Source organism: Coregonus lavaretus (genome assembly GCF_964263955.1).
Source record: "Coregonus lavaretus genome assembly, chromosome: 1".
Classification (NCBI taxonomy): Eukaryota; Metazoa; Chordata; class Actinopteri; order Salmoniformes; family Salmonidae; genus Coregonus; species Coregonus lavaretus.
In genome coordinates, this window is record NC_139988.1 from 50,533,810 (window position 1) to 50,558,929 (window position 25,120).

The following is a 25,120-nucleotide window of genomic DNA, read 5'->3' on the forward strand; positions in this document are numbered from 1 at the left end:
CTCAGCTGACTACATCACTGCCCACCATTTTGTGTTGGTACAGTGTTTGTTTACATTTCTTAAGCCTTGGGCCACTGTAGTAAGGAGCACAATGGTGCTCTGTGACCCTGAAGTGGTGCTGATGACAACAATAATAAACTCCCTGAGCTGCCATGTGTTGGAGAGAACCAAATGGATTCGTTAGAGAGAGAAAATGAGGGAGAGAGGGAGACAATACTGAAACCAACACAGTGTTCCCATTTGAAAAGTCTTTCATGGATGAGTTAATGTTGTTCAAAAATGTAAGATGATAAAAATGTATAGTCTCGTTGTCCCATGATAAGTGGCCTGTTTCTGATGTGGCGCTGCTGCAGCTTGGGGCCATGCCCAGATTGATTCCTTATAATGAAGCCATGAAATCAATAGACCCGTCTTCCACATGGGATTGATTAAAATGATACATTTCAAAGATTTTGAGGGGGGAAATGTGACCTTGGAACCAAGATAGTAGCAGCCAATCCTTCCACAAATATATTATCTGTTTTTAAGACGTTGCCAGGATTAATTTGGTTAGATAATTAGGGAAGTTTGTATTACATCAACTGAAGTTATGCATTTAATTCAACAAAGTCCTTTGGAACTTACCTCTACAGTACTCAATAACTAACTTCCATAACTAATCCATTACTAACTTCAGTTAAACTTGGTCTTTTCAGACAGGGTATTATGTAAGACCTAGACCATAAACCACAGAGGGCGAAAGGTAGCTTAGTGGTTAAGAGCATTGTGCCAGTAACCGAAAGGTCGCTGGTTCTAATCCCCGAGCCGACTAGGTGAAAAATCTGTCGATGTGCCCTTGAGCAAGGCACTTAACCCTAATTGCTCCTGTAAGTCGCTCTGGATAAGAGCGTCTGCTAAATGACTAAAATGTAAAATGTAAATAATTAGTGAGTCTGCAGCACGTGTACACACACACACACACACACACACACACAAGTTCCTCTGCGTGAGAGCCAACAGCCCCATATGCTGCTGGGGAGTCCAGTCTACTCTTGAGCCTGCTGGAATCACAATCTGCTGGTTGTTCTTGATCAGTGTAGCAGAAGTAATGTTGACGGGGTGGAATTCCTTATGATCAGTTAATTGTTCTCTCTCTCTGTTATCATTGCTTATCGCTAATAGGCTAGCACTCGCTTACAGATTTCTCTCTTTCACACTTCGCAGGCACACTTACATACATACATACACACACACACACACACACACACACACACACACACACACTTCATCTGCTATACACACTCTCACAACACACCTAGTAGTAGGGTAAACTAGCTTTCACAGTGCAGTTCACACACAGACCTACACACACTACACACTGACTAAACAACATAGCCAGATTATGAGACTGTATGTGGACAGTCATACGGGTCAGTATTTAGGCAAAGTCGTTTTTTTTCTTCAGTTGTGAACACTTGGTGACACTCATCAATGTCTTACTTCCAGAGTCTAAAGTCGGATGAGGACACCGGAAGCCATAAGGACGCCATACATCAAACTTTTGAGGCACAAGGTACTTAAATATTTGTATTTAAAGGTATTTAAATATTTGTATTTAAAGGTATTTAAATATTTGTATTTAAATTTACTTCATTGTACATTCATTCTTCAAGACAGTCGTTTTTCCTGGTTAGGTCATGTGATCAGGAAAAACTCCTGGCCCTATTCATACAGTCTACTGCTATATCCTCTGAGGGACTTCCATCCTGACATGTGTATGTATGTCTCAGGGCAGCAGAAGCGATGGAAGCGGGACAGTTCAGAGTGCACGCTCCACTACCCTGGGCCGCGGGCCGAGGTGACAGACAGCCGGATGAGGGCGGTGTGGGAGGAGCTGGGGGTCGGAGTAGGTGGCTTTCTGAACAGGCAGGAGCTGTCCCTGGTCTGTGATCACCTTGGCCTGCAGGACCTGAATCCAGAGGTATGGCCAGCCCATCATTCCAGCCTGTGGCTGTGTTTTAATTCCCTAATTCCCGGAAGTGTGCACTTGCTCACTGAAGGGAGTTTTCACCATATTTCTTATATCAGTACGTACATCCGTCCATTCCTTTTGAATCCATGAGGTGCATCCATGACGTGTAAGAGTGCACACCAGGGAGACGGGCAGGTAGTCAGACTGAAGTCAGTGGTTACAAGCCAAAGATACTGTATATTGGGTGTGTTATCCTATGTATGAATTGTTTAAATCCCTCTCTCAGTATCTGTGTGAATTTGACTTCATGTTTTTAACCCCTGACTCTACGTGTTATCACACAGGAGTTGGACGCCCTCTTCAGAAGGTTGGACACTGACCTGGATGGGAGGGTCAGCCTCAGGGAGTTCCAGAAGGGTGTTTTCAGAAAGGGGGGTGTCCCAGCGCCCACATCCTCCTCCACCCCCATACACCCCAACCCCCAGCGCTCACTCCAGCAGGTGAGCAGACCGACCAGACAGACACAGAACAACACTGTTTTTAGGGTATGCGTACATGTTTAACAGTAATTGATTTATATGGAAATGTATGCAATTGGGTCTGGGTCAGTAGAGTAAATGCATTTAATTAGGCCAGAACAATGATCCGTGGATAATACAAATGACAATACATTGGCACGTGGGACCTCCATCTGGCTCTAACTGAAGAGGAGTATTTAATATTAATTATATTTATGCAAAATAAACTGTCTCTTTGCTTTAAATGTGTGGCTGATTGGTGTTTAAGGAGCCTATTGAGATATTCTCTGTGGCTCATAGTTTAGGATTAAGATAAAGATGTAATAAAGTATTTAAAATACTGTATGATCTATTGATTTATACATTTTCCCTTCAGGATCTGACATACAAGGCAAACTTATACACAGAAACTTTTACAGTATAATTAGTAGGCTATCTGTCTCTCAGACCATTTTCCTGCTGGTCAATTAAGGAACTTTAGGCAGCTACCAATCAAGTAATTGACTGTAATTGAGCTTAGTCTGCCCTTCCTACATTCCTTTGCAGAATGACCATTTCCACACAAGGAGAAAGTCAAGGTCAGAAATCATGTATTGCATTTCAGGACTGAAATCTGGCTGTGGTTTGTTAACATGGGCTATGAAAGACAACATCCGTTCTTTCAAAGCTGGGCATGTTGGTGCCTCTCAGGTATTAGGAACCACTTGCACTTTGTTTGATAGCTACATGAACCAGCACTGAGACACCAGTGTGTTTCTAAGGCTTGTTCAGGACCTACATACTACTGACACTCCTCCATGTCCTAAACTGGTGGGTGTAGTGGTAGATGTATGTCATGTGCAAATAGGGAATGGAAAGTAGGCTAAGTCAGATTAAGTGTTACGACACCAAAAAGGCGTTTTATTAGTGGCGCGTGAAATAAATGTATTTGTGGCACTGAAGCTCTTTTGTCTGTGGGAGCCTGGATTACACAATGCACAGTGGAGGATGTCAGGTTATTCTTGGAGAGAGCTGCATGACCGAAGGAGGTGTTCCTGCGACAATGCCATGCCTCTCAAGGACTTCTTTGTATTTCTATGGTATTTGGGAACAGCAGTGAGGCTACACAGCACGTCTGTACTACACAGTGCCGCACTGGTCTGTAGCAGTGTTCTGTGGAGGAGGAACTGAATTGGGCCATCCGCTAGCCTGTTCCTGTAGCTCTCATGTCTTCCTCTGTTTTCTCCCAGGCCTTCGAGGAGCGGCTGGTGCGCTCCACCTCTCCCTCTCTCCTGTCTGCCACCGTGGGCCAGAGGCTGCTGACCAGGCTGGACGAAGGGTCGGGCTGCACCAGTCCAGAGAGGGTTATCGCCCTCTGGACCGAGGAGGGCATACGGAACAGCAGCGACATCCTACAGGTTAGTCCCGGACTAAATGTGAACCAATGCACGTGTTCATCCAACTACTGTTTTTATTTGAATGTCCTGTAGTCATGGATACATACGCTCATTGCTTGTGCCAGTTATTTTCAGAAGTAGCCTTGAAATGTTGATTACTCTGCCTTTACGGCTGCTTGACTTGATATGTTGCTGAAAAGCTTTGGTGTTAGGTGGTTTGTACAGGATAAAGGCTGCAGGGTTTCTAGGGGCATCTCCTTCCTGTGTGTGAAATGTGTAATAGGAGTAGAATTGAGATTGTGAGTTCCAGTTAGCTGTTTGGTTTAGATTACATGCTTTAGTGTAGAACCTATAATCTATGTAACGCAGCCTACAAAAGCCCCTAGCTAGACACGCTCGGATTTATATTATGTGTTACTGAAATAATCATTTTATAATCTGAAACATTTTGATTACAGTAGAGGGTAAACATGAGGATGGGCTGAACTTTGACCTGAATTTATATTTACCATACACCAGTTGTCAAAACACCTGGTCCATGGATGGAGGCTGCACTAAAACACCAAATTGCACTCCAGGACCAGGGTTGGTGATTAAGTTACCAGTGCCATACTTTCATAAATTGACCCGTGCTGTTCGGTCCCCTCCAGACTCTGGACTTCCCCCTGGAGGAGCGGGTCAGTCTGGCGGAGCTCACCCTGGCCCTGGACAATGAGCTGCTGGTCAGCGGCAACGGCATCCACCAGGCAGCCCTCATCTCCTACAAGAACGAGATCCAGTTCCTCCAGTGAGTCTTTGGTTTGATAATTTGGTACTGCATGTTTCCATTGGACTCTCGTATAGAGGTCATGGCCAAAGAGACTCAATAGAGAGCAAAAGTAATGGTGTCTTTTTGTAGGCACTAACTCCGCCATTGCTCGTTGGCCAAAGCATATGGGGAAATTAATGTTTTTTTTTGTAGGGTTTTTGGATAAATGGTAAAAATAAGGTCTGTGGTAAACACAGGCTTAGGAGATCTTATACGTTTTGTTCTGAGATCACTTTTTGTGAATTTCGAAGCATTTATGTAATCAAAATGAGCACATAAAGGCTTTATAATTCATAAAGGTCACATTAACTGACTGATATCTCATAGAACAGAACGTGTAAGATCTTCTAAGCCTGTGTCAACCTCAGACCTTATTTTCTGTATTTATCCCAAAACCCCATTCTTTCCCCATTCATTTACCCCATAGGAATGGTAACTAATTTCTGTTTTTTAGGACTACAAGCTGGCCAGCTCTATTGCATCCCCTGGGTTCATTTCCTGTATGAGCCAATGACCCTTAATTAATTTACATCAACTGTTTTTTGATTTCATGGTCAGGCATTGCTTTAAGGGGAATCATTGGTTCAACTTCACTAATGTTCAGGGAAACTGTAGCCTATAGCTTGCATAATGGATTTTGGTTCTAACTGATTTTACTATGTCTCCACCTAGAGACGAGAGGTGATGATGCTTTTATATTGTTGATTGTAAAAATCATTGCTTTGTCAATTTAATGACCAACTTTGGAACCAAAATACAGCATTCTTTCATTTAAGTATTAATTTGCCAGTATTCAACTGCCGTGGTAAGCCTATTTGGATTCTATATGCGTAATGTAGATATAATATAGAGAATATCTGCTGTTAAAGTTAGTCCTCCATGATGTACTGAGCTATCGGGTATTTCAGGTGAGTGTTGTGCTAAAGTCCATGCTGAGATGTTTGTCCACTGTCTGTCCCTCAGGGTCCTAGCAGACCAGGCGTGTCGGGAGAGGGACAAGGTAAAGGCCGACCTGGAGTGGGCCGACAGGAGGAACCTCCAGCTGGTCAGAGAGGTGGATGACAGGCACGCCACCATTGAGTCACTGAATGAAACCAAAATCAAGTAAGACCTGTTCTTCCTTCTCGTTACAGATTAGACTGATCTTGTGGTTGGAAAATGTTGCTTGACTGGTTGTGAATTGTCATGATCGGAGTCATGATCGGAGGAGGGGCCATTTAGTTAAACTTCTCTCTGATTGGCAGGGGTCTGGAGCAGGAGTTCCGGGATAGGCTTACAGCCCTGCGTAGTGAATCTGCGCAGGAGAGCGATGTCCTGCTGCAGCAGGTGGAGCGTGAGCGGGCCAAGCTCAAAGAGGAAGTGGAGGTCCTACGGGCACATGATGCCAGTCTGCACGAGGAAGTCTGCAATGCCACCCAGGTGCCTGGCACTATAGATCTACACCATGAGGTTTTTACAATGACAAAAGAGTGCTAAGAAGGCAGGCGATTGCTTGACCACCCTTCCTACAAGATTCCTTGAACGTAACCTCTATTTGATTGCATTGCATTAGGCTCCTCAAGCTTTTTAATACACTTTTGTGTGAGTATAAACTGGTTAATGTTCTGCAAGGAATTTCTAGACTAGACAACTCAAAGGAGAGGATTAGATTAGCCCATGTGATTTTTGTCTTGGCCTTCCTGTTTGCAACATCCACCTTCAGACACAGACATGCTCTATTCAGACTCCAACTAGAACCACCCGCCCACGGACAACCAACCAATGGCAGACTGATGCTTAGCTTCTTAACAATCCCCCATCGTTAGTACCCCTATTGTTCTCTATTGTGGAGTGATCATACTGTGTTGCTGTGGATATCTTAATGTGTTATCGTATCACTCTAAGTAACCCTCCCTCTGGGCTAACAGGAGAATAGCCGTTTGGAGGAGGAGGGCAGTGTTCTGAAGGGGAAGCTGTCAGAGGCAGAGAAAACCATCTCTAAACTGCAGAGAGACCTGGACCAGCTCTTACTAGACAAGGTGAGAGGGAGCTATGTGAGGATCGGCGTGATGATGTCATGCTGTGGTAACTCATCCCTCAGGGAGTGAGCTATGCAGTTTTGCCAATGAATGATTGATGAGGGTTTCCGTTTTGGTTGGCTGACACAGTTTGGGAGCCTGGATCCGAACAACACGGGACTGCTTAACCAGGAGGAGCGCTTCTCTGAGATCATCAAGGAGTACGAGCTGCAGTGCCGGGTAAGCGAGAGGGGGAGCCAGAGAAAGTGTGTGTGTGTGTATATGTGTGCTCGCGTGTGTGTTTAAAGAATATTGCCTTGCGTGGAAGCCCCGAGGGGGCTTGACCTAGCCTGGGTACCAGTCTTTTTACCTAACATTCTACTAATTTGGCAAATGACAGGAGTGGCAAGGAGTGGATTGTAAGCTAAAAAGACTGGTACCCAGACTAGGCTTGACCTGGTTTACCTTTCACAATTTTCCAAAGCATAGTAATTGGTTATACACTGCATACATAACATTCATGATTCATGGCAAACTGACTTTTCACCCACTTGCCTGTACAGAGTTGAGATCTGTTTTGAGTGTATCTTGACAAGCCTCTTGATTTATCCAAATGCCTCCCATTTTGGGAAACTAGAAAGTGAAGGTGAGCGTGTGTTATTCTGGGTTCACAGAATTAGTGTTGCTGTGTGGTTTGATTTAGCATGTGCGTGGCAGTTGGTGAGTACATTGTGACTGGTGTTGCTCTATCTCTATAGTAAGTCTGCTGTGTTTTACTGGGTGTGTTATTTATGTTTGTCTGAAGTATCACCACTCTGCTAAATGACAAGTATGTGTGTCACAGGAGCTGCGGGACCGGAATGATGAGTTGAACTCGGAGGTGGATGTTTTAAAGAGTCAGGGGATAGGGAGGAGATCCAGACAGGAAAGGGACACGTCCACACACGCGTGGTCCAGCCGACGATCACTGACTACTGAGTCAGACTCTGGTAAATCCCCCTCAGCTATAAACTGTGTTCACCCGATTTGCCTCTAGAATCTATATTTGTGCTCTGTTTAGAACATATTTAAATATTGTTTTTGTCGTTTTCAATTTTTACTTTGAAATGTATACTGAACAAAAATATAAACGCAACATGCAACAATTTCAGTTACAGTTCATATAAGGAAATCAGTCAATTGAAATAAATAAATTAGGCCCTAATCTATGGATTTCACGACTGGGCAGGGGTGCAGCCATGGGTGGTCTTTGGAGGGCATAGGCCACCCACTTGGCAGCCAGGACCAGCCAATCATAATGTGTTTTTCCCCCACAAAAGGGCTTTATTACAGACATAAATACCCCCCCCCCCCACACACACTCCCCCTCAGACAATCCCGCAGGTGAAGCAGCCGAATGTGGAGGTCCTGGGCTGTTATGGTTACTCCCTCAACTTGACACAACTTGTGTTGTGTGACACAACTGCATATTTTTAAAGTGGCCTTTTATTGTCCTCAGCACAAGGTGCACCTATGTAATGATCATGCTGTTTACATTTTTACATTTTAGTCATTTAGCAGACGCTCTTATCCAGAGCGACTTACAGTTAGCACATACATTATTTTTATCGAACCCACAACCCTGGCGTTGCAAACGCCATGCTCGCCATGCTCTACCAACTGAGCTACATCCCCTGTTTAATCAGCTTCTTGATATGCCACACCTGTCAGCTGGATGGATTATCTTGGTAAAGGAGAAATGCTCACTAACAGAGATGTAAACACATTTGTGCACAACATTTGAGAGAAATAAGCTTTGTGTGTATGGAAAATGTCTGGGATTCTTTCTTTCAGCTCATGAAACATGGGACCAACACTTTACATGTTGCGTTTATATTTTTGTTCAGTTTATTTATTTTGACATACAGTATAATAATGTATACTAAAGTGTTACCTGAACATTTATAAAATGTTGTTCTCTAATATGCACATACCTTTCACACACATCTTCTCATTCCTCTACTCAGTCTCTCTCCAGTTACTCTGACAAGTCGCATAACTACTCTTTACTGTAATCTTGTCCATTGTGCTTCAGATGACCCTGAGATGAAAAGAGGCATATCTCCCATGGCGAGGAAAAAGCTACAAGTGGCCAATAAGAATGGTAAGAATTGGAAACGTCAATCTTTTTTTTTTTTTTCTCTCTCTAAATGCGTGTTGGGTGTGACTCGCACACCTTGGTGTTTTTGTTTCTGTTCCCTCAGGCCTGGGTTCTCTGGAGAGTCTGCCAGGCCCTGTTGTGAGCATTGAGACGGAGATGGCCATGGGACAGCTTAAGGAGAGGCACAGCCAGGAGGTGCAGGACTTGAAGATTGAGTTAGAGACCAAGGTAGAGAGGAGGCATTGTGATACATTGTGACACATTGTTGGATTGTTTTGATTATCGTCTCCTATTTTTATGTGAAATTGTAGGTAATTTGAGTGAAATAAGATGTAAAAAATGAAGTTCAGTACATGTGAGGTGCATTTTTCTAATTCTGGGATATCCCTGACCCCTCCTCCTCATCATTCTCACCCCACAGGTGAATTTCTACGAGCGCAGCCTGGAGCTGATGCGGCGGAACATGGAGGTGGAGAGGAAGGACATCTCTCAGGGCTTCAAGATGGAGATCAGTGAGCTGGAGGAGCAGAAGGCCCAGGTGGAGGAGCAGGTTAAGAGGCTCAGGGAGGAAGTGGAGAAGCTGCAGGCCCAGCTACAGCGCAGCTCCGGGGGCCTGGGAGGGCCAGGCTGGGGCACTGACCAGGAGAGACGGGCCCAGCGCGAACAGGCAGAGCTGGAGCAGAACTATGCCCGGGAGATCAGTAACCTGGTCCAGAGGCTGACCTCAGAGAAAGACCAGCTGGAGGCTGAGCTGAAGCTCAGAATGGACCAGGAAGTGCTGCTTGTAAGGTGGGTGTGGCCAACCTATCTTACTCCCCAGGCCTGTATTTTGTAATTCAACTCAATTCATTTCAAGTTCACATTGTTGTATAGGTTGGCGACCTGTTTCTCATTCAACATTTCTTGTGCCAACCGTAGTCCCTACAACTTCATCCCTTTAACTCCGTAACACATACGCTGGACTTACAAAACAATGGTGTGTGTGAACTGGGAATGGTGTACAATGTGAGTGTGTGTACAGTGTGTGTGTGTGTGTGTGTGTGTGTGTGTGTGTGTGTGCCTAAGTGAACAGTCTGTGCTATGTAATCAGGGAAGAAGCAGAGCAGCAGGTGTCTCAGATGAAGACACAGCAAGACAAGGCCCAGTACAGCCTCATGCACCAGCTACACTGTGAGTGGCTGCAGGAACTGGAGCAGGAGAGGCACAGGGAGAGGCTCCACAGCACAGAGAGGGCGAGTGAGGAGCAGGCCAGGATCTGCAGCCGGGCCGCTGTGGAAAGGAAGAGGCTGGAGGAGGAGCACCAGGAGGAAGTCCAGCAGCTGAGGGAGCACATAGCCAGTCTGCAGGAGCAGGCAGATCTGGCCTCAGAGTCACATATACAGCACAGTCAGTTAGAGGCTGAACTGGAAGAGACTTGCGGACATTGCAGTCAACTGGAGGCCAGGCTGGAGGTGGTTTGTGCCCAGCTGGAGGAAAGCACTGCATCTCTGGAGTTTCATGAGGCTTTGACCGAGCGCCTGACCTCTGAACAGCATGCTGTAGAGGAGCTGGGGTTGGTGAGGAATAGAGAGAGGGTGCTCCTCAGTGAGTTGTCTCAGCTAAGAGAGGAGCTGCATATTCTACGGTCTGAATCTGAGACACTTCTTCAGGACAAAGAAATGGTGGCAGAGAATTGCAGCTGTCGGTCCAGCGCTTTCATACAACCGCAAGTTCAGCTGAGGGCCAAAAAGGAAGACACGGATACCCTGAGGGGGGAGTTGGAGAGGGCACAGGAGGCTCTGAGAATCGAAGTTGAACGATGCTCAAGGCAGACTGCTGAGCTGGACTCCCTAAAGACGGACCGAGTAAAACTGATGGAGGAGCTGAGAAAACACATGACAACCATTGACCGTCTAAAGTCAGATCTTGACTGTGTCACTGAGGAGTTAGACCAATGGAAAAGAGCTAAGGAGAGTCTACAGGATGCCTTGAGGCAGGAACGAACCAAGGTCACGCAGATCCAATCCACCCTGGACCTGGAGAGGGAAGAGACTGGCAGTCTGAGCCAGGAGAACGCCCACTACATCCGCCTGGTAGACCAACTCTCCAACCAGATCGTAGAAATGGAAACTGAATCATCCAAACTCCGAGACCACATCCAAGAACTGAAAGCCCAACTGAGCGAAACGTCCAACCTGGTTTCTAATCTCAGGACCCAGCTAGAGGCCAAATCCACAGAGGTAGACCACCTTGAGTCAGATATGAAGCAGACGGCAGGTCTGTTAGAGATAGCGGAAGCCCTGTCTAATAAGCACTCTAGGGAAGAGGAGCTGCTGAACGCCCAGCTGGAGACCAAGGAGAGCGAGCTGTGCTCCCTCAGAGGAAAGGCTGGCAGCAGCAGCACTGTCCAACTCCAGCAGGCTCTGCTGTCCTCTCAGGCAGAGGTCCACAGGTTGGAGGAGGCCTTTGAGTGGGAGAAGGGCAGAATGAAGGAGCAGCTGGTGGAGATGGAGAAGCTGGTCATGGCTCTGGAGATGGTGATGGACCCTGCCAGTCCACACAGGTTTGTGCAGGCAGGCCGGTTGCCAGAAATCAAATCAAACCAATCTTCGAACGACTAACCTTCACCTGCCTGATTGTAATGTTTTCTGCCCCAAACATGGAGGCTGAGATTTGAATGACTAATTGCAACCGCCCAGCTCTCATCTGAAAGAGATCCTCACCTTTTCTCCTCAGAAACCTTCTGTCTGTAACCTTTTCTACACCTTAGCAGGCTGTGCTCCAACATCAAACTTTTGAAATTTGAATGGTCTGGAATGCATTAACAATTTACAGTGTCTCTAACGGAATGGTTTTCAACCTAGATGTGCATGCTAGTAGATTTCATTTGTTTGAAAAATAACATTTGTATCATTGAATGTTTGCCCGTCTAATCCTGTGTCCATTTTGCTTCATCACATAAGTGCATTGATTTCACCCAGAGTTTTATCTGGAACTCAAATGTTAGCTTGAAATAGTAAATGCTTCAATGAAATTATTCCCCAGAAACATATTCTGTTGAAATATCTGCCAGATTAAAATGCATTTGAGGAGAAACTCATCATATCTCAACTATTTCAACTCTAGGTCTCAGCTAGACAAGGTCAACTGTGAGAACAGTGCACTGAAGGACAGATTGGCCATGTTAGAGCAGGATGTCCAGAGACTTGAGGTGGAGATCATCATGAAGAAGTAAGTTGCTCCATCAGTAATGTTGCTGTGAGAAAATGCTCAATTCAGATAGGGTTTACAAATGTCTTATTTAAGCTTTATCCTGTCTACACAGCTATTAACCATTCCTTTCCATCTTTGATTCCATCAGAAAGAAACTGTACGAAGTGGAGCGGGAACATGAGAAGAACAGGGAGGAGCAGGAGAGACATTGCAAAGAGGTTTGTTTAAATGTTTTTTTCCATTTTACCATAATAACCCTGCATAGTTTAACTGACCCTTTTAGCCTTATAGATTTTCATAGCCTACATTTGATCAATGGACACATGAACATTCTCAATGACCCAAGACCCAGTCTGATGAGCCCTTCCTTGATCCCCTCACTCTCAGAACGCCAAATACCGCGAGGAGGTCCTGAACATGAGCGCCCGCAACCTGCAGCTGAGCGACGAGAACGCTGAGTTGAGCTCCCGTCTCCGTGCCGACCAGGGGGCAGTCCAGATGCTGACGGAGCGGCTGGCGCAGGTGTCCCGGGAGCAGGAGGAGGGGTTGGCCGCAGCCAGGCAGCTCCAGGAGACCTCCACCCAGCAGGAGAGGGAGAGGCTCCACCTGCAGGCAGCCTGGCAGCATGACAAGGAGCTGCTGGAGAGAGAGCTCAACACCACCAAGGAAAAGGTATATACAGTGGGGGAAAAAAGTATTTAGTCAGCCACCAATTGTGCATGTTCTCCCACTTAAAAAGATGAGAGAGGCCTGTAATTTTCATCATAGGTACACGTCAACTATGACAGACAAAATGAGGAAAAAAAATCCAGAAAATCACATTGTAGGATTTTTAATGAATTTATTTGCAAATTATGGTGGAAAATAAGTATTTGGTCATCTACAAACAAGCAAGATTTCTGGCTCTCACAGACCTGTAACTTCTTCTTTAAGAGGCTCCTCTGTCCTCCACTCGTTACCTGTATTAATGGCACCTGTTTGAACTTGTTATCAGTATAAAAGACACCTGTCCACAACCTCAAACAGTCACACTCCAAACTCCACTATGGCCAAGACCAAAGAGCTGTCAAAGGACACCAGAAACAAAATTGTAGACCTGCACCAGGCTGGGAAGACTGAATCTGCAATAGGTAAGCAGCTTGGTTTGAAGAAATCAACTGTGGGAGCAATTATTAGGAAATGGAAGACATACAAGACCACTGATAATCTCCCTCGATCTGGGGCTCCACGCAAGATCTCACCCCGTAGGGTCAAAATGATCACAAGAACGGTGAGCAAAAATCCCAGAACCACACGGGGGGACCTAGTGAATGACCTGCAGAGAGCTGGGACCAAAGTAACAAAGCCTACCATTAGTAACACACTACGCCGCCAGGGACTCAAATCCTGCAGTGCCAGACGTGTCCCCCTGCTTAAGGGGAGGTAGTCATCTGGAATGCATTTCAATTAATAGGTGTGCCTTGTTAAAATTTAATTTGTGGAATTTCTTTCCTTCTTAATGCGTGAGGGAAAAAAGTATTTGATCCCCTGCTGATTTTGTACGTTTGCCCACTGACAAAGACATGATCAGTCTATAATTTTAATGGTAGGTTTATTTGAACAGTGAGAGACAGAATAACAACAAAAAAATCCAGAAAAACGCATGTCAAAAATGTTATGAATTGATTTGCATTTTAATGAGGGAAATAAGTATTTGACCCCTCTGCAAAACATGACTTAGTACTTGGTGGCAAAACCCTTGTTGGCAATCACAGAGGTCAGACGTTTCTTGTAGTTGGCCACCAGGTTTGCACACATCTCAGGAGGGATTTTGTCCCACTCCTCTTTGCAGATCTTCTCCAAGGCATTAGGTTTCGAGACTGACGTTTGGCAACTTGAACCTTCAGCTCCCTCCACAGATTTTCTATGGGATTAAGGTCTGGAGACTGGCTAGGCCACTCCAGGACCTTAATGTGCTTCTTCTTGAGCCACTCCTTTGTTGCCTTGGCCGTGTGTTTTGGGTCATTGTCATGCTGGAATACCCATCCATGACCCATTTTCAATGCCCTGGCTGAGGGAAGGAGGTTCTCACCCAAGATTTGACGGTACATGGCCCCGTCCATCGTCCCTTTGATGCGGTGAAGTTGTCCTGTCCCCTTAGCAGAAAAACACACCCTTAGCATAATGTTTCCACCTCCATGTTTGACGGTGGGGATGGTGTTCTTGGGGTCATAGGCAGCATTCCTCCTCCTCCAAACACAGCAAGTTGAGTTGATGCCAAAGAGCTCGATTTTGGTCTCATCTGACCACAACACTTTCACCCAATTCTCCTCTGAATCATTCAGATGTTCATTGGCAAACTTCAGAAGGCCCTGTATATGTGCTTTCTTGAGCAGGGAGACCTTGCGGGCGCTGCAGGATTTCAGTCCTTCACGGCATAGTGTGTTACCAATTGTTTTCTTGGTGACTATGGTCCCAGCTGCCTTGAGATCATTGACAATATCCTCTTGTGTAGTTCTGGACTGTTTCCTCACCGTTATCATGATCATTGCAACTCCACGAGGTGAGATCTTGCATGGAGCCCCAGGCAGAGGGAGATTGACAGTTATTTTGTGTTTCTTCCATTTGCAAATAATCGCACCAACTGTTGTCACCTTCTCACCAAGCTGCTTGGCGATGGTCTTGTAGCCCATTCCAGCCTTGTGTAGGTCTAGAATCTTGTCCCTGACATCCTTGGTGAGCTCTTTGGTCTTGGCCATGGTGGAGAGTTTGGAATCTGATTGATTGATTGCTTCTGTGGACAGGTTAAGAGTGTGCTCCTAATCTCAGCTCGTTACCTGTATAAAAGACACCTGGGAGCCATAAATCTTTCTGATTGAGAGGGGGTCAAATACTTATTTCCCTCATTAAAATGCCAATCAATTTATAACATTTTTGACATGTGTTTTTCTGGATTTTTTTGTTGTTATTCTGTCTCTCACTGTTCAAATAAACCTACCATTAAAATTATAGACTGATCATTTCTTTGTCAGTGGGCAAACGTACAAAATCAGCAGGGGATCAAATACTTTTTCCCTCACTGTACATACATACTTACATACATACAGTTGAAGTCGGAGGTTTACATACACTTAGGTTGGAGTCATTAAAAGTCATTTTTCAACCACTCCACAAATGTCTTGTTAACAAACTATAGTTTTGGCAAGTCGGTTAGGACATCTACTTTGTGCATGACGCAAGTCATTTTTCCAAGAATTCTTTACAGACAGATTATTTCACTTATAATTCACTGTATCACAATTCCAGTGGGTCAGAAATTTACATACACTAAATTGACTGTGCCTTTAAACAGCTTGGAAAATTCCAGAAAATGATGTCATGGGTTTAGAAGCTTCTGATAGGCTAATTGACATAATTTGAGTCAATTGGAGGTGTACCTGTGGATGTATTTCAAGGCCTACCTTCAAACTCAGTGCCTCTTTGCTTGACATCATGGGAAAATCAAAAGAAATCAGCCAATACCTCAGAAAAATAAATGGTAGACCTCCACAAGTCTGGTTCATCCTTGGGAGCAATTTCCAAACACCTGAAGGTACCACGTTCATCTGTACAAACAATAGTACGCAAGTATAAACACCATGGGACCACACAGCCGTCATACCACTCAGGAAGGAGACGCGTTCTGTCTCCTAGAGATGAAGGTACTTTGGTGTGAAAAGTACAAATCAATCCCAGAACAACAGCAAAGGACCTTGTGGAGATGCTGGAGGAAACAGGTACAAAAGGATCTATATCCACAGTAAAACGAGTCCTATATCGACATAACCTGAAAGGCCGCTCAGCAAGGAAGAAGCCACTGCTCCAAAACCGCCATAAAAAAGCCAGACTACGGTTTGCAACTGCACATGGGGACAAAGATCATACTTTTTGGAAAATTTCCTCTGGTCTGATGAAACACAAATAGAGCTGTTTGGCCATAATGACCATTGTTATGTTTGGAGGAAAAAGGGGGATGCTTGCAAGCAGAAGAACACCATCCCAACCGTGAAGCACGGGGGTGGCAGCATCGTGCTGTGGGGGTGCTTTGCTGCAGGAGGGACTGGTGCGCTTCACAAAGTAGATGGCATCATGAGGAAGAAAAATGATGTGGATATATTGAAGCAACATCTCAAGACATCAGTCAGGAAGTTAAAGCTTGGTCGCAAATGGGTCTTCCAAATGGACAATGACCTCAAGCATACATCTAAAGTTGTGGCAAAATGGCTTAAGGACAACAAAGTCAATGTATTGGAGTGGCCATCACAAAGCCCTGACCTCAATCCTATAGAAAATTTGCGGGCACAACTGAAAAGGCGTGTGCGAGCAAGGAGGCCTACAAACCTGACTCAGTTACACCAGCTCTGTCAGGAGGAATGGGCCAAAATTCACCCAACTTATTGTGGGAAGCTTGTGGAAGGCTACCCGAAACGTTTGACCCAAGTTAAACAATTTTAAAGGCAATGCTACCAAATACTAATTGAGTGTATGTACACTTCTGACCCACTGGGAATGTGATGAAAGAAAGAAAAACTGAAATAAATAATTCTCTCTACTATTATTCTGACATTTCACATTCTTAAAATAAAGTGGTGATCCTAACTGACCTAAGAGAGGGAATATTTACTAGGATTAAATGTCAGCAACTGTGAAAAACTGAGTTTAAATGTATTTGGCTAAGGTGTATGTAAACTTCCGACTTCAACTGTACAGACATACATACAGTGCATTCGGAAAGTATTCAGATCCCTTGACCTTTTCCGCATTTTGTTATGTTACAACCTTATTCTAAAATTGATTAAAATGTTTGTTTTTTTCCCCTTATCAATCTACACACAATACCCCATAATGACAAAGAGAAAACAGGTTTTTATAAATGTTTGCAAATGTATTAAAAATAAAAAACTGAAATACCTTATTTACATAAGTATTCACACCCTTTGCTAAGTGATTTGAAATATAGCTCAGGTGCATCCTGTTTCCATTGATTATCCTTGAGACATTTCTACAACTTGATTGGAGTCCACCTGGGGTAAATTCAATTGATTGGATTTGGAAAGGCACACACCTGTTTATATAAGGTCCCACAGTTGACAGTGCATGTCAGAGCAAAAACCAAGCCATGAGGTCAAAGGAATTGTCCGTAGAGATCAGAGACAGGATTGTGTCAAGGCACAGATCTGGGGAAGGGTACCAAAACATTCTGCACAGTGGCCACCATCATTCTTATGGAAGAAGTTTTGAACCACCAAGACTTTTCCTAGAGCTGGCCGCTCTGCCAAACTGAGCAATCGGGGTAGAAGGGCCTTGGTCAGGGAGGTGACCAAGAACCCGATGGTCACTGACAGCGCTCCAAAGTTGTCCAGAAGGACAACCATCTCTGCAGCACTCCACCAATCAGGCCTTTATGGTACAGTGGCCAGACGGAAGCCACTCCTCAGTAAAAGGCAAATGACAGACCGCTTGGAGTTTGCCAAAAGGTACCTAAAGGACTCTCAAACCATGAGAAACAAGATTCTCTGGTCTGATGAAACCAAGATTGAACACTTTGGCCTGAATGGCAAGCATCACGTCTGGAGGTAACCTGGCACCATCCCTACGGTGAAGCATGGAGGTGGGAGCATCATGCTGTGGGGATGTTTTTTAGCAGCAGGGACTGGGAGACTAGTCAGGATCGAGGGAATGATGAACGGAGCAAAGGACAGAGAGTTCCTTGATGAAAACCTGCTCCAGAGCGCTCCGGACCTCAGACTGGGGCGATGGTTCACCTTCCAACAGGACAACAACCCTAAGCACACAGCCAAGACAATGCAGGAGTGGCTTCAGGACAAGTCTCTGAATCCTTGAGTGGCCCAGCCAGAGCCCGGACTTGAACCCGATCGAACATCTCTGGAGAGACCTGAAAATATCTGTGTAGCGATGCTCCCCATCCAACCTGACAGAGCTCGAGAGGATCTGCAGAGAAGAATGGGAGAAACTTCCCAAATACAGGTGTGTCAAGCTTGTAGCGTCATACCCAAGAAGACTCAAGGCAGTAATCGCTGCCGACGGTGCTTCAACTCAGTTATCATATGAAAAACTGCAAACATTTGCCTCCACCCGTTTGAGTTCCCCCATCAAAGTTACCCATCCCTGATCTCGATACTAAGTTTGGTCTAAATTGTAGAGAATGTAAGAATTTATTGTTCAGCATTTTTTATTCATCTTCTAACTTATTAACGGGTGTCATTAATGTACCTTGGTTCTTGAATGTCTTGTTTGTTCTTAGCTCCAGCGTTTGTCAGAGGTGGAGTCCTCGCTGACCAGCCTGACCCTGAAACACCAGTGGCTGGAGCAGGATAAGGAGAGGCTGCTGAGGGAGGTGGAGGGGAGGACCCATATAGTGAGAGAAGGATCTACTTGGCTATAGCATCTTTGTTGGGGGGGGAATTGTCATCTTCCAGGTACTAAATGCTAGGTTTCCTCTGACCTATGTATGAATTATGTTTGTTTACAGGTTGAGAAGCTCCAGGATTCTCTTCGCTCCATGGACTCCCAGACAGAGCTGCTTCGTTCCAAGCTCCAGGCTGTGGGTCAGGAGAAGACTGGCCAGGCCCAGGAAGTTGCCAACCACCAGAGGATGCTGCAGGATGCCCAGGACAAGGTGGGTGACATACTGACGATGAAAACATTGGAAATGTCTGCTCACTTTTTGCTGCTCCTGAATTTGCTCTTTAATATAGAGTATTGATACAACAGTGCTTTGACTGACTTCATTGTTGTGTGCTGATCATCAGGTAAAGGAGCTGGAGGCCAGCATGGGCAGGCTGAGTAGGGATAAGGAGCAGCTGTGTCTGGCCCAGAAACATCATGAGGAGGAGGCCACCATGGCCCTACAGGAGGAGTGCCAGAGCCTGCGCCTCCAAAACCAGGAGCTGCTCCACAAGGTAGGACTATGTCACCTGCTCCTAAAGATATTGTTCTTCCTTGCTCAACAACATATAACACTGAGGCAGTTGATGTGATGGGCAGTAAGTTAACATAGTAGAACAGATAGGAGACAGATGTCTCACCGGATGTATAAATCTGAAGCATCCGTTTAGCACTTCTTCTCACCACCAAATATGGTGATTGAGAGGAAGTCCAGTGGGAGAACATGGAGCTAGATGAAACTTAGGCCAACATTCTGCAAATCTCATTGATGAAACATTCGATCTCAATACATTTCTGCTCCCAAAACTAGAATCTGTTAATAAGAGTGCACCAAGTTTTGTAGACTTTACCATTTCTAAAAGTAAAACAAATGACATTGTTTAGAAGGAATGCAAGGGCGAATTGAGTTATTGCACACGCGCACTTCAGAGTAGGCTTTCCCTAATGTAAATATGCAAATGCATGCTAGAACGCACCAATAAGATCTTGCTAGCTCATGCTTGGCTTTCCACCTCCTTGCTTCTTCCGCCCACTATGCTTCATTTTCTCCCAATTGGAAACAACACCGGTGGTGTATCTTGGGATAGTTACCAGCAATGTTCCCTCGAAGCTGCGCGCGGCCACGCACCTCCTCCAGGACTGCCGCGCAGAAGAATTGCCAGGCCGCACAGAGACGCAAGATCATGAACTTCACTGAGTTCGACCCATTAATTTTCACTATATAGATCATTTTTTTCTGTGATCAAATCAACACTATATAAGCCCCTTTTCAATGCAACAAACCGAAACAAATTAGTCTGATTTTGTTGTAGGCAGAGCCAGAGCGCAACAGAGTAGAATTCTATTGTTGGGGGTAGCCCACAAGCTGTCTTTCAATCCCCCGCGAGTGAATGTGCTTTTCAGATCAGTTCAGAGCCGCGCGTGTGCACATTTGTTGATATTCTTTGCTAGTTAGCGAGTTATTAGCCCAGTTATAGATGCGTATAGGTCAGCATTGGGGAGTTACTGCTTCCTACAAGAGCACAAAATGTGTAGGCTACATTTCAAGCTGTCTTTGAAAAGCCAGTCAGGTAAAAAGCTTTTGTCTTTATGAAAAGGGGCAATAAGCCAATATGTAGGCTAGCCCTCTGCATGTCTAATTCTCCGTATTCTCTGTTTCTAGCATCATACAATGCAATTTACAGTCACCTATGTGGCCCATGGTGTTAAAGACCAAGAATAAAATCATTAATTAATGTCAAGCTTTTTTTAAAGTCTCATGCAATGTAGGCCTGCATGGAACACCACATATAGGCTACTGTAGGCTATATCATATAAATCAAAAGCTATTTCTTTGTGAAAATGTTATGGGATTTGCTCCATTTTGTTTTGTTGGTAGGCCTACATTATGCCTATTGGCTACTGTCGAAAACTTTAGGGGTACAGCCTCAGTGTTCACTATAAATGTGCGCCGGAAGTTGCACAACATTCTCACCACGTTCAAGTTTCCGTTGACAAGGAAAATTTGCTCAGTGCCCCCAAACATTTGAGGGAACATTGGTTACCAGTGTCTTTGATAGTCTTTCTGAAATGTAGGTTGAAGTTCACGGTTGTTGTGCTTTGTTTCCTTCAGGTGTGTCAGCTGCAGGGCCAGGACGTGGAGGTACAGAGTCTGACCCAGGAGTGCCTGACTCTGAAGAGCAAACAGGCACAACTGGAGACTGCTTGGGCGGAGGCACAGGACCAGGTGATAAGCCACACATTTTGGTCAAATCATTGATCAATTACATTTGCTGAGGCACCAAATCTCTAAATTGAAAGCAGGTTTGCCAATTTAAACTCAAATTAAGCAACTAACACCATGGTCTAAGTTTGCACTAATCCTCCCTCTCAGGCTTGTGAAAGTTTAGGCAAATTCCTTTCATGGAAATTTCCAAACTCCATTCCTATGTCCTATTGAGTCTATCAGCATGTTTGAGGGGATCAGTTTGAGCAAGAATAGTTTGGGATGCAAGTCTGACTACAATGTAGTCGATGCTCAAACACACTGTTTATTTGATGCAGGCACTGAGGGCAGACACATCCTTGACCCTGGCCCAGGCCCAGCATGCCCAGCAGCTGCAGCGGTTGAGGGAGCAGGCAGAACTGGGGTCTAGGGAGCAGCTGGCACACCTCCAGGCCCAGCTGGCAGAGGAGCGGCACAGGGGGCAGCAGCTGGAGCAGACCCTCCGCATACAGGCCCAGCAGGCCAGCACCCAGATGGGCCTGCAGCAGGTACTTTACTGCACCACAGGAAATGTGTATGATGTTGACATGGTCTAAATGCTCTCTCTCTCTCTGTTGGTGCTCAGGAGCAATATGAGAAGGTGATGGGGGACATGCAGGAGAGGATGGAGGAGGTGGAAACCAAGCTGAGGAGTGTGCACATGGTGCTGCAGGAGAAGGTGAACCAGCTGAAGGAGCAGGTCAGTTTACCGTTCATATGAGACACAGCAGAGTCAGAGAAACATGTCCTGAAAATCGGACTAATTAATTGTGTCCCTTTCCCTCCCACAGCTGGCGAAGAATGCCAAGTCGGACATCATGCTAAAGGACCTGTATGTGGAGAACTCCCAGCTGATGAAGGCACTGCAGGTCACTGAGCAGCGGCAGAAGAGTGCTGAGAAAAATAACTTCATATTAGAGGAGAAGATTACAGCCCTCAACAAGCTCCTTCGTAAAATCACCCCTGCCTCCCTCTCTGCGTAGGAGTTCCCTACTACTCAGAACAATGCTACTCCCCAAAATACATTGACATTTGGGAAACACCTTAGTTTCCTTCCCTTAACCTTAGTATAGGGATGACCATCCCAATTACCTGTTTATGCTTAATGTGGCAAGTGGTCCACAATATGATTCTGTACGATCTATAACAAAATCACTGTGTAACTGCACACAATTAGCACAGGTTGTGGGTAAGTGGAACAGAAAGTCTTAAGTGTTTTCAGATACCAGGGTAATATGCATGACTTGTGTTTTTGTGTATATAAAATATATTTTTTTATTTTAATTATATTGAGGTTAACGCAAGACCCTTTTTTTGTGAAGTTCAATCAGAAGTTTATATGAAGTATTCTGTCTCTGTAGAGACATGTAGTCTGTTAGGTTACTAGAAGATAATGAACAGACTATCCTCCAGCATCATGCTGTGTTGGTAGGTCTGAGAGTCAATTAGATGTTTTAATGTGTAAATAACATTCCAGTTTGATCACCAAACACACTCCATTAAGGTACTTAACTTTTAAGTTTATGTTTTGGTCTGTCTGAGATGAACGGTACTGTAAGCTAAAGGCTGAAACCTCATTTAATCACACAAGATTAATCAAAGAAAGGTTTTAGCTACTTTATTTTAAAAGTATTATTTGTGGTATTTTAGAGTATCAATCAAAAGCACAGTACAGTATTTACAAATGTAAAGTTTTGATACACATGGCCTTTCATAAAATCTGCACAATTTTCTATCCTGATGCACTGCTGTACAGTCAACCTTTTGATTCCTAAATTATTTTAATTATTGTAAAAACACTAACATGCAAGCTGTGGATTTGTCATGCACTACACAATCAATGTAAAACAAACCTGACCATGTAATACATGTCCTCCAGCCATTGTGGTAGAAAGTGCTGTGGAGACCGAGCAGTTGAGTTTGAGAGTTAATCATGTTCATTGCCTTACAAAACACATATACACAGAACAAAAATATAAACGCAAAATTTAAAGTATTGTTTCATGAGCTGAAATAAGTTCCCAGAAATGTCCATATGCACAAAAATCTTATTTTGTGCACAAGTTTGTTTACATCCTTGTTAGTGAGCATTTCTCCTTTGCCAAGATAATCCATCCACCTCACAGATGTGGCATATCAAGAAACTGATTAAACAGCATGATCATTACACAGGTGCACCTTGTGCTGTGGACTAAAAGGCCACTAAAATGTGCAGTTCTCTAACAACACAATGCCACAAATGTCTCTCTGTTTTGAGTGGGCGTGCAGTTGGCATGCTGACTGCAGGAATGTCCATCAGAGCTGTAGCCAGAGAATTTGTTAATTTCTCTACCATAAGCCGCCTCCAACGTTGTTTTAGAGAATTTGGCAGTACATCCAACCGGCCTCACAACTGCAGACCATGTGTAACCATGCCAGCCCAGGACCTCCACATCTGGCTTCTTCACCTGCGGGATCGTCTGAGATCAGCCACCCGAACAGCTGATGAAACAGAGTTTCTGCACACTGTCAGAAACCATCTCAGGGAAGCTCATCTTCGTGCTCATCATCCTCACCAGGGTCTTGACCTGACTGCAGTTCGGCGTTGTAACCGACTTCAGTGGGCAAATGCTCACCTTCGATGGCCACTGGCACGCTGGAGAAGTGTGCTCTTCACGAATTAATCACGGTTTCAACTGTACTGGGCAGAAGGCAGACAGCGTGTATGGTGTTGTGTGGGTTTGCTAATGTCAGTTGTGTGAAGTACTTAAGTAGTTTTACTTAAGTCGTTTTTTGGGTGTATCTGTACTTTACTATTTATATTTTTGACTACTTTTATTTCAATACATTCCTAAATAATATTTTGTACTTTTTACTCCATACATTTTACCTGGCACCCAAAAGTACTCGTTACATTTTGAATGCTTAGCAGGACAGGAAAATAGTCTAATTCTCACACTTATCAAGAGAACATCCCTGCCTCTGATCTGGCGGACTCACTAAACACATGCTTAGTTTGTAAATGATGTCTGAGTGTTGGAGCGTGCTCCTGGCTATCCGTAAATAAATAAAAAACTAGAAAATGGTGCCGTTTGCTTAATATAATGAATTTGAAATTTATATTTTAGCAATTACATTTACTTTTGATACTTTAATATATTTAAAACCAAATACCTTTAGACTTTTACTCAAATAAGATTTTACTGGGTGACTTTCACTTTAACTTGAGTCATTTTCCATGAAGGTATCTTTACTTTTACTGAGGTATAACAATTGGGTACTTTTTCCAACACTGGCTAATGTCAACATTGTAAACACAATGCCCAACGTTGGCAGTGGGGTTATGGTTTGGGCAGGCATAAGCTACGGACAACGAACATAATTGCATTTATTATCAATGGCAATTTGAATGCACAGAGATACCGTGATGAGATCCTGAGGCCCATTGTCGTGCCATTCATCTGCCGCCATCACCTCATGTTTCAGAATGATAATGTCGCAAAGATTAATACACAATTCCTGGAAGCTGAAAATGTCCCAGTTCTTCCATGGCCTGCATACTCACCAGACATGTCACCCATTGAACATGTTTGGGATGCTCTGGATCGACGTGTACGACAGCGTGTTCCAGTTCTCGCCAATATCCATACACTTCGCACAGCCATTGAAGAGGAGTGGGACAACATTCCTCAGGCCACAATCAACAGCCTGATCAACTCTATGCGAAGGAGATGTGTCGAGCTGCATGAGGCTAATGGTAGTCACATCAGATATTGACTGGTTTTCTGATCCATGCCCTTACCTTTTTTTATTGCATCTGTGACCAACAGATGCATATCTGTATTCCCAGTCATGTGAAATCCATAGATTAGGGCCTAATTTATTTATTTCAATTGACTGATTTCCTTACATGAACTCTGAAATTGTTGCATGTTGCATTTATATTTTTGTTCAGTGTATATAGTGATGGTTTTCACATGTAAAGTAAGATTATGGGTTTTGAACATACCTGACTGTTTTTCTTCAGAAGAATAATGGTCCCGTCTTCTATTTCAAACTCGCCATGATCTTTTAAATAGCGCACCAATGGAGAGAAATATATTTGGTGAGCAACAACCTAAATGGCAAGAGGGTAAAAACGATAGAACATTCCAATACCTACAACTAGCAAAATAAAGACCAAAGCAAGGAAAATCTGCTAGGTTGATCAAGAGTCTGTGTGCTGTAGTTTGAATAGATTGATACAGTTGATGACTAAGGGCCCGATTCAGATGTAGGAAATGTACGCCTTTCCTACGCACTTCTCAGTAGTTGGTATTCAGACTTACCTAATGCAGGTGCGTAATGCGCTCTACAGGTGTGTCTACCTTGCAAGCACTGAATAAATGTAATTCAACCACTGAAAACCCTCCCACTAGCTGTCCAACATATTTTTGTGGAGTTTTCATTCAGTAGGGTTTTCAGTACATTTATTTTAAGCCATCCCTT

The 25,120-nt window shown here is 44.3% G+C and overlaps 1 protein-coding gene across 1 annotated transcript in view; it reads left to right on the forward strand.

Annotated features, from left to right (window-relative positions):
- LOC311130320 (ninein-like protein) overlaps window positions 1-21,636 on the forward strand; it is a gene marked incomplete at both ends in the record, with an annotated part of 36,226 nt that extends 14,590 nt beyond the window's left edge. Inside the window, 24 exons of the mRNA XM_084163052.1 lie at window positions 1,486-1,552; window positions 1,770-1,960; window positions 2,296-2,451; window positions 3,699-3,866; window positions 4,496-4,632; window positions 5,617-5,757; window positions 5,898-6,072; window positions 6,561-6,671; window positions 6,801-6,890; window positions 7,495-7,639; window positions 8,725-8,793; window positions 8,894-9,018; window positions 9,212-9,579; window positions 9,881-11,332; window positions 11,896-12,000; window positions 12,131-12,200; window positions 12,370-12,654; window positions 18,266-18,379; window positions 18,494-18,640; window positions 18,774-18,923; window positions 20,522-20,635; window positions 20,953-21,162; window positions 21,240-21,353; window positions 21,445-21,636. Of these exons, the coding sequence (XP_084019178.1) occupies window positions 1,486-1,552; window positions 1,770-1,960; window positions 2,296-2,451; window positions 3,699-3,866; window positions 4,496-4,632; window positions 5,617-5,757; window positions 5,898-6,072; window positions 6,561-6,671; window positions 6,801-6,890; window positions 7,495-7,639; window positions 8,725-8,793; window positions 8,894-9,018; window positions 9,212-9,579; window positions 9,881-11,332; window positions 11,896-12,000; window positions 12,131-12,200; window positions 12,370-12,654; window positions 18,266-18,379; window positions 18,494-18,640; window positions 18,774-18,923; window positions 20,522-20,635; window positions 20,953-21,162; window positions 21,240-21,353; window positions 21,445-21,636 (4,896 nt within the window). The remainder of the gene's footprint in view (window positions 1-1,485; window positions 1,553-1,769; window positions 1,961-2,295; window positions 2,452-3,698; window positions 3,867-4,495; window positions 4,633-5,616; window positions 5,758-5,897; window positions 6,073-6,560; window positions 6,672-6,800; window positions 6,891-7,494; window positions 7,640-8,724; window positions 8,794-8,893; window positions 9,019-9,211; window positions 9,580-9,880; window positions 11,333-11,895; window positions 12,001-12,130; window positions 12,201-12,369; window positions 12,655-18,265; window positions 18,380-18,493; window positions 18,641-18,773; window positions 18,924-20,521; window positions 20,636-20,952; window positions 21,163-21,239; window positions 21,354-21,444) is intronic.
- Between the last annotated feature and the right edge of the window lie 3,484 nt (window positions 21,637-25,120).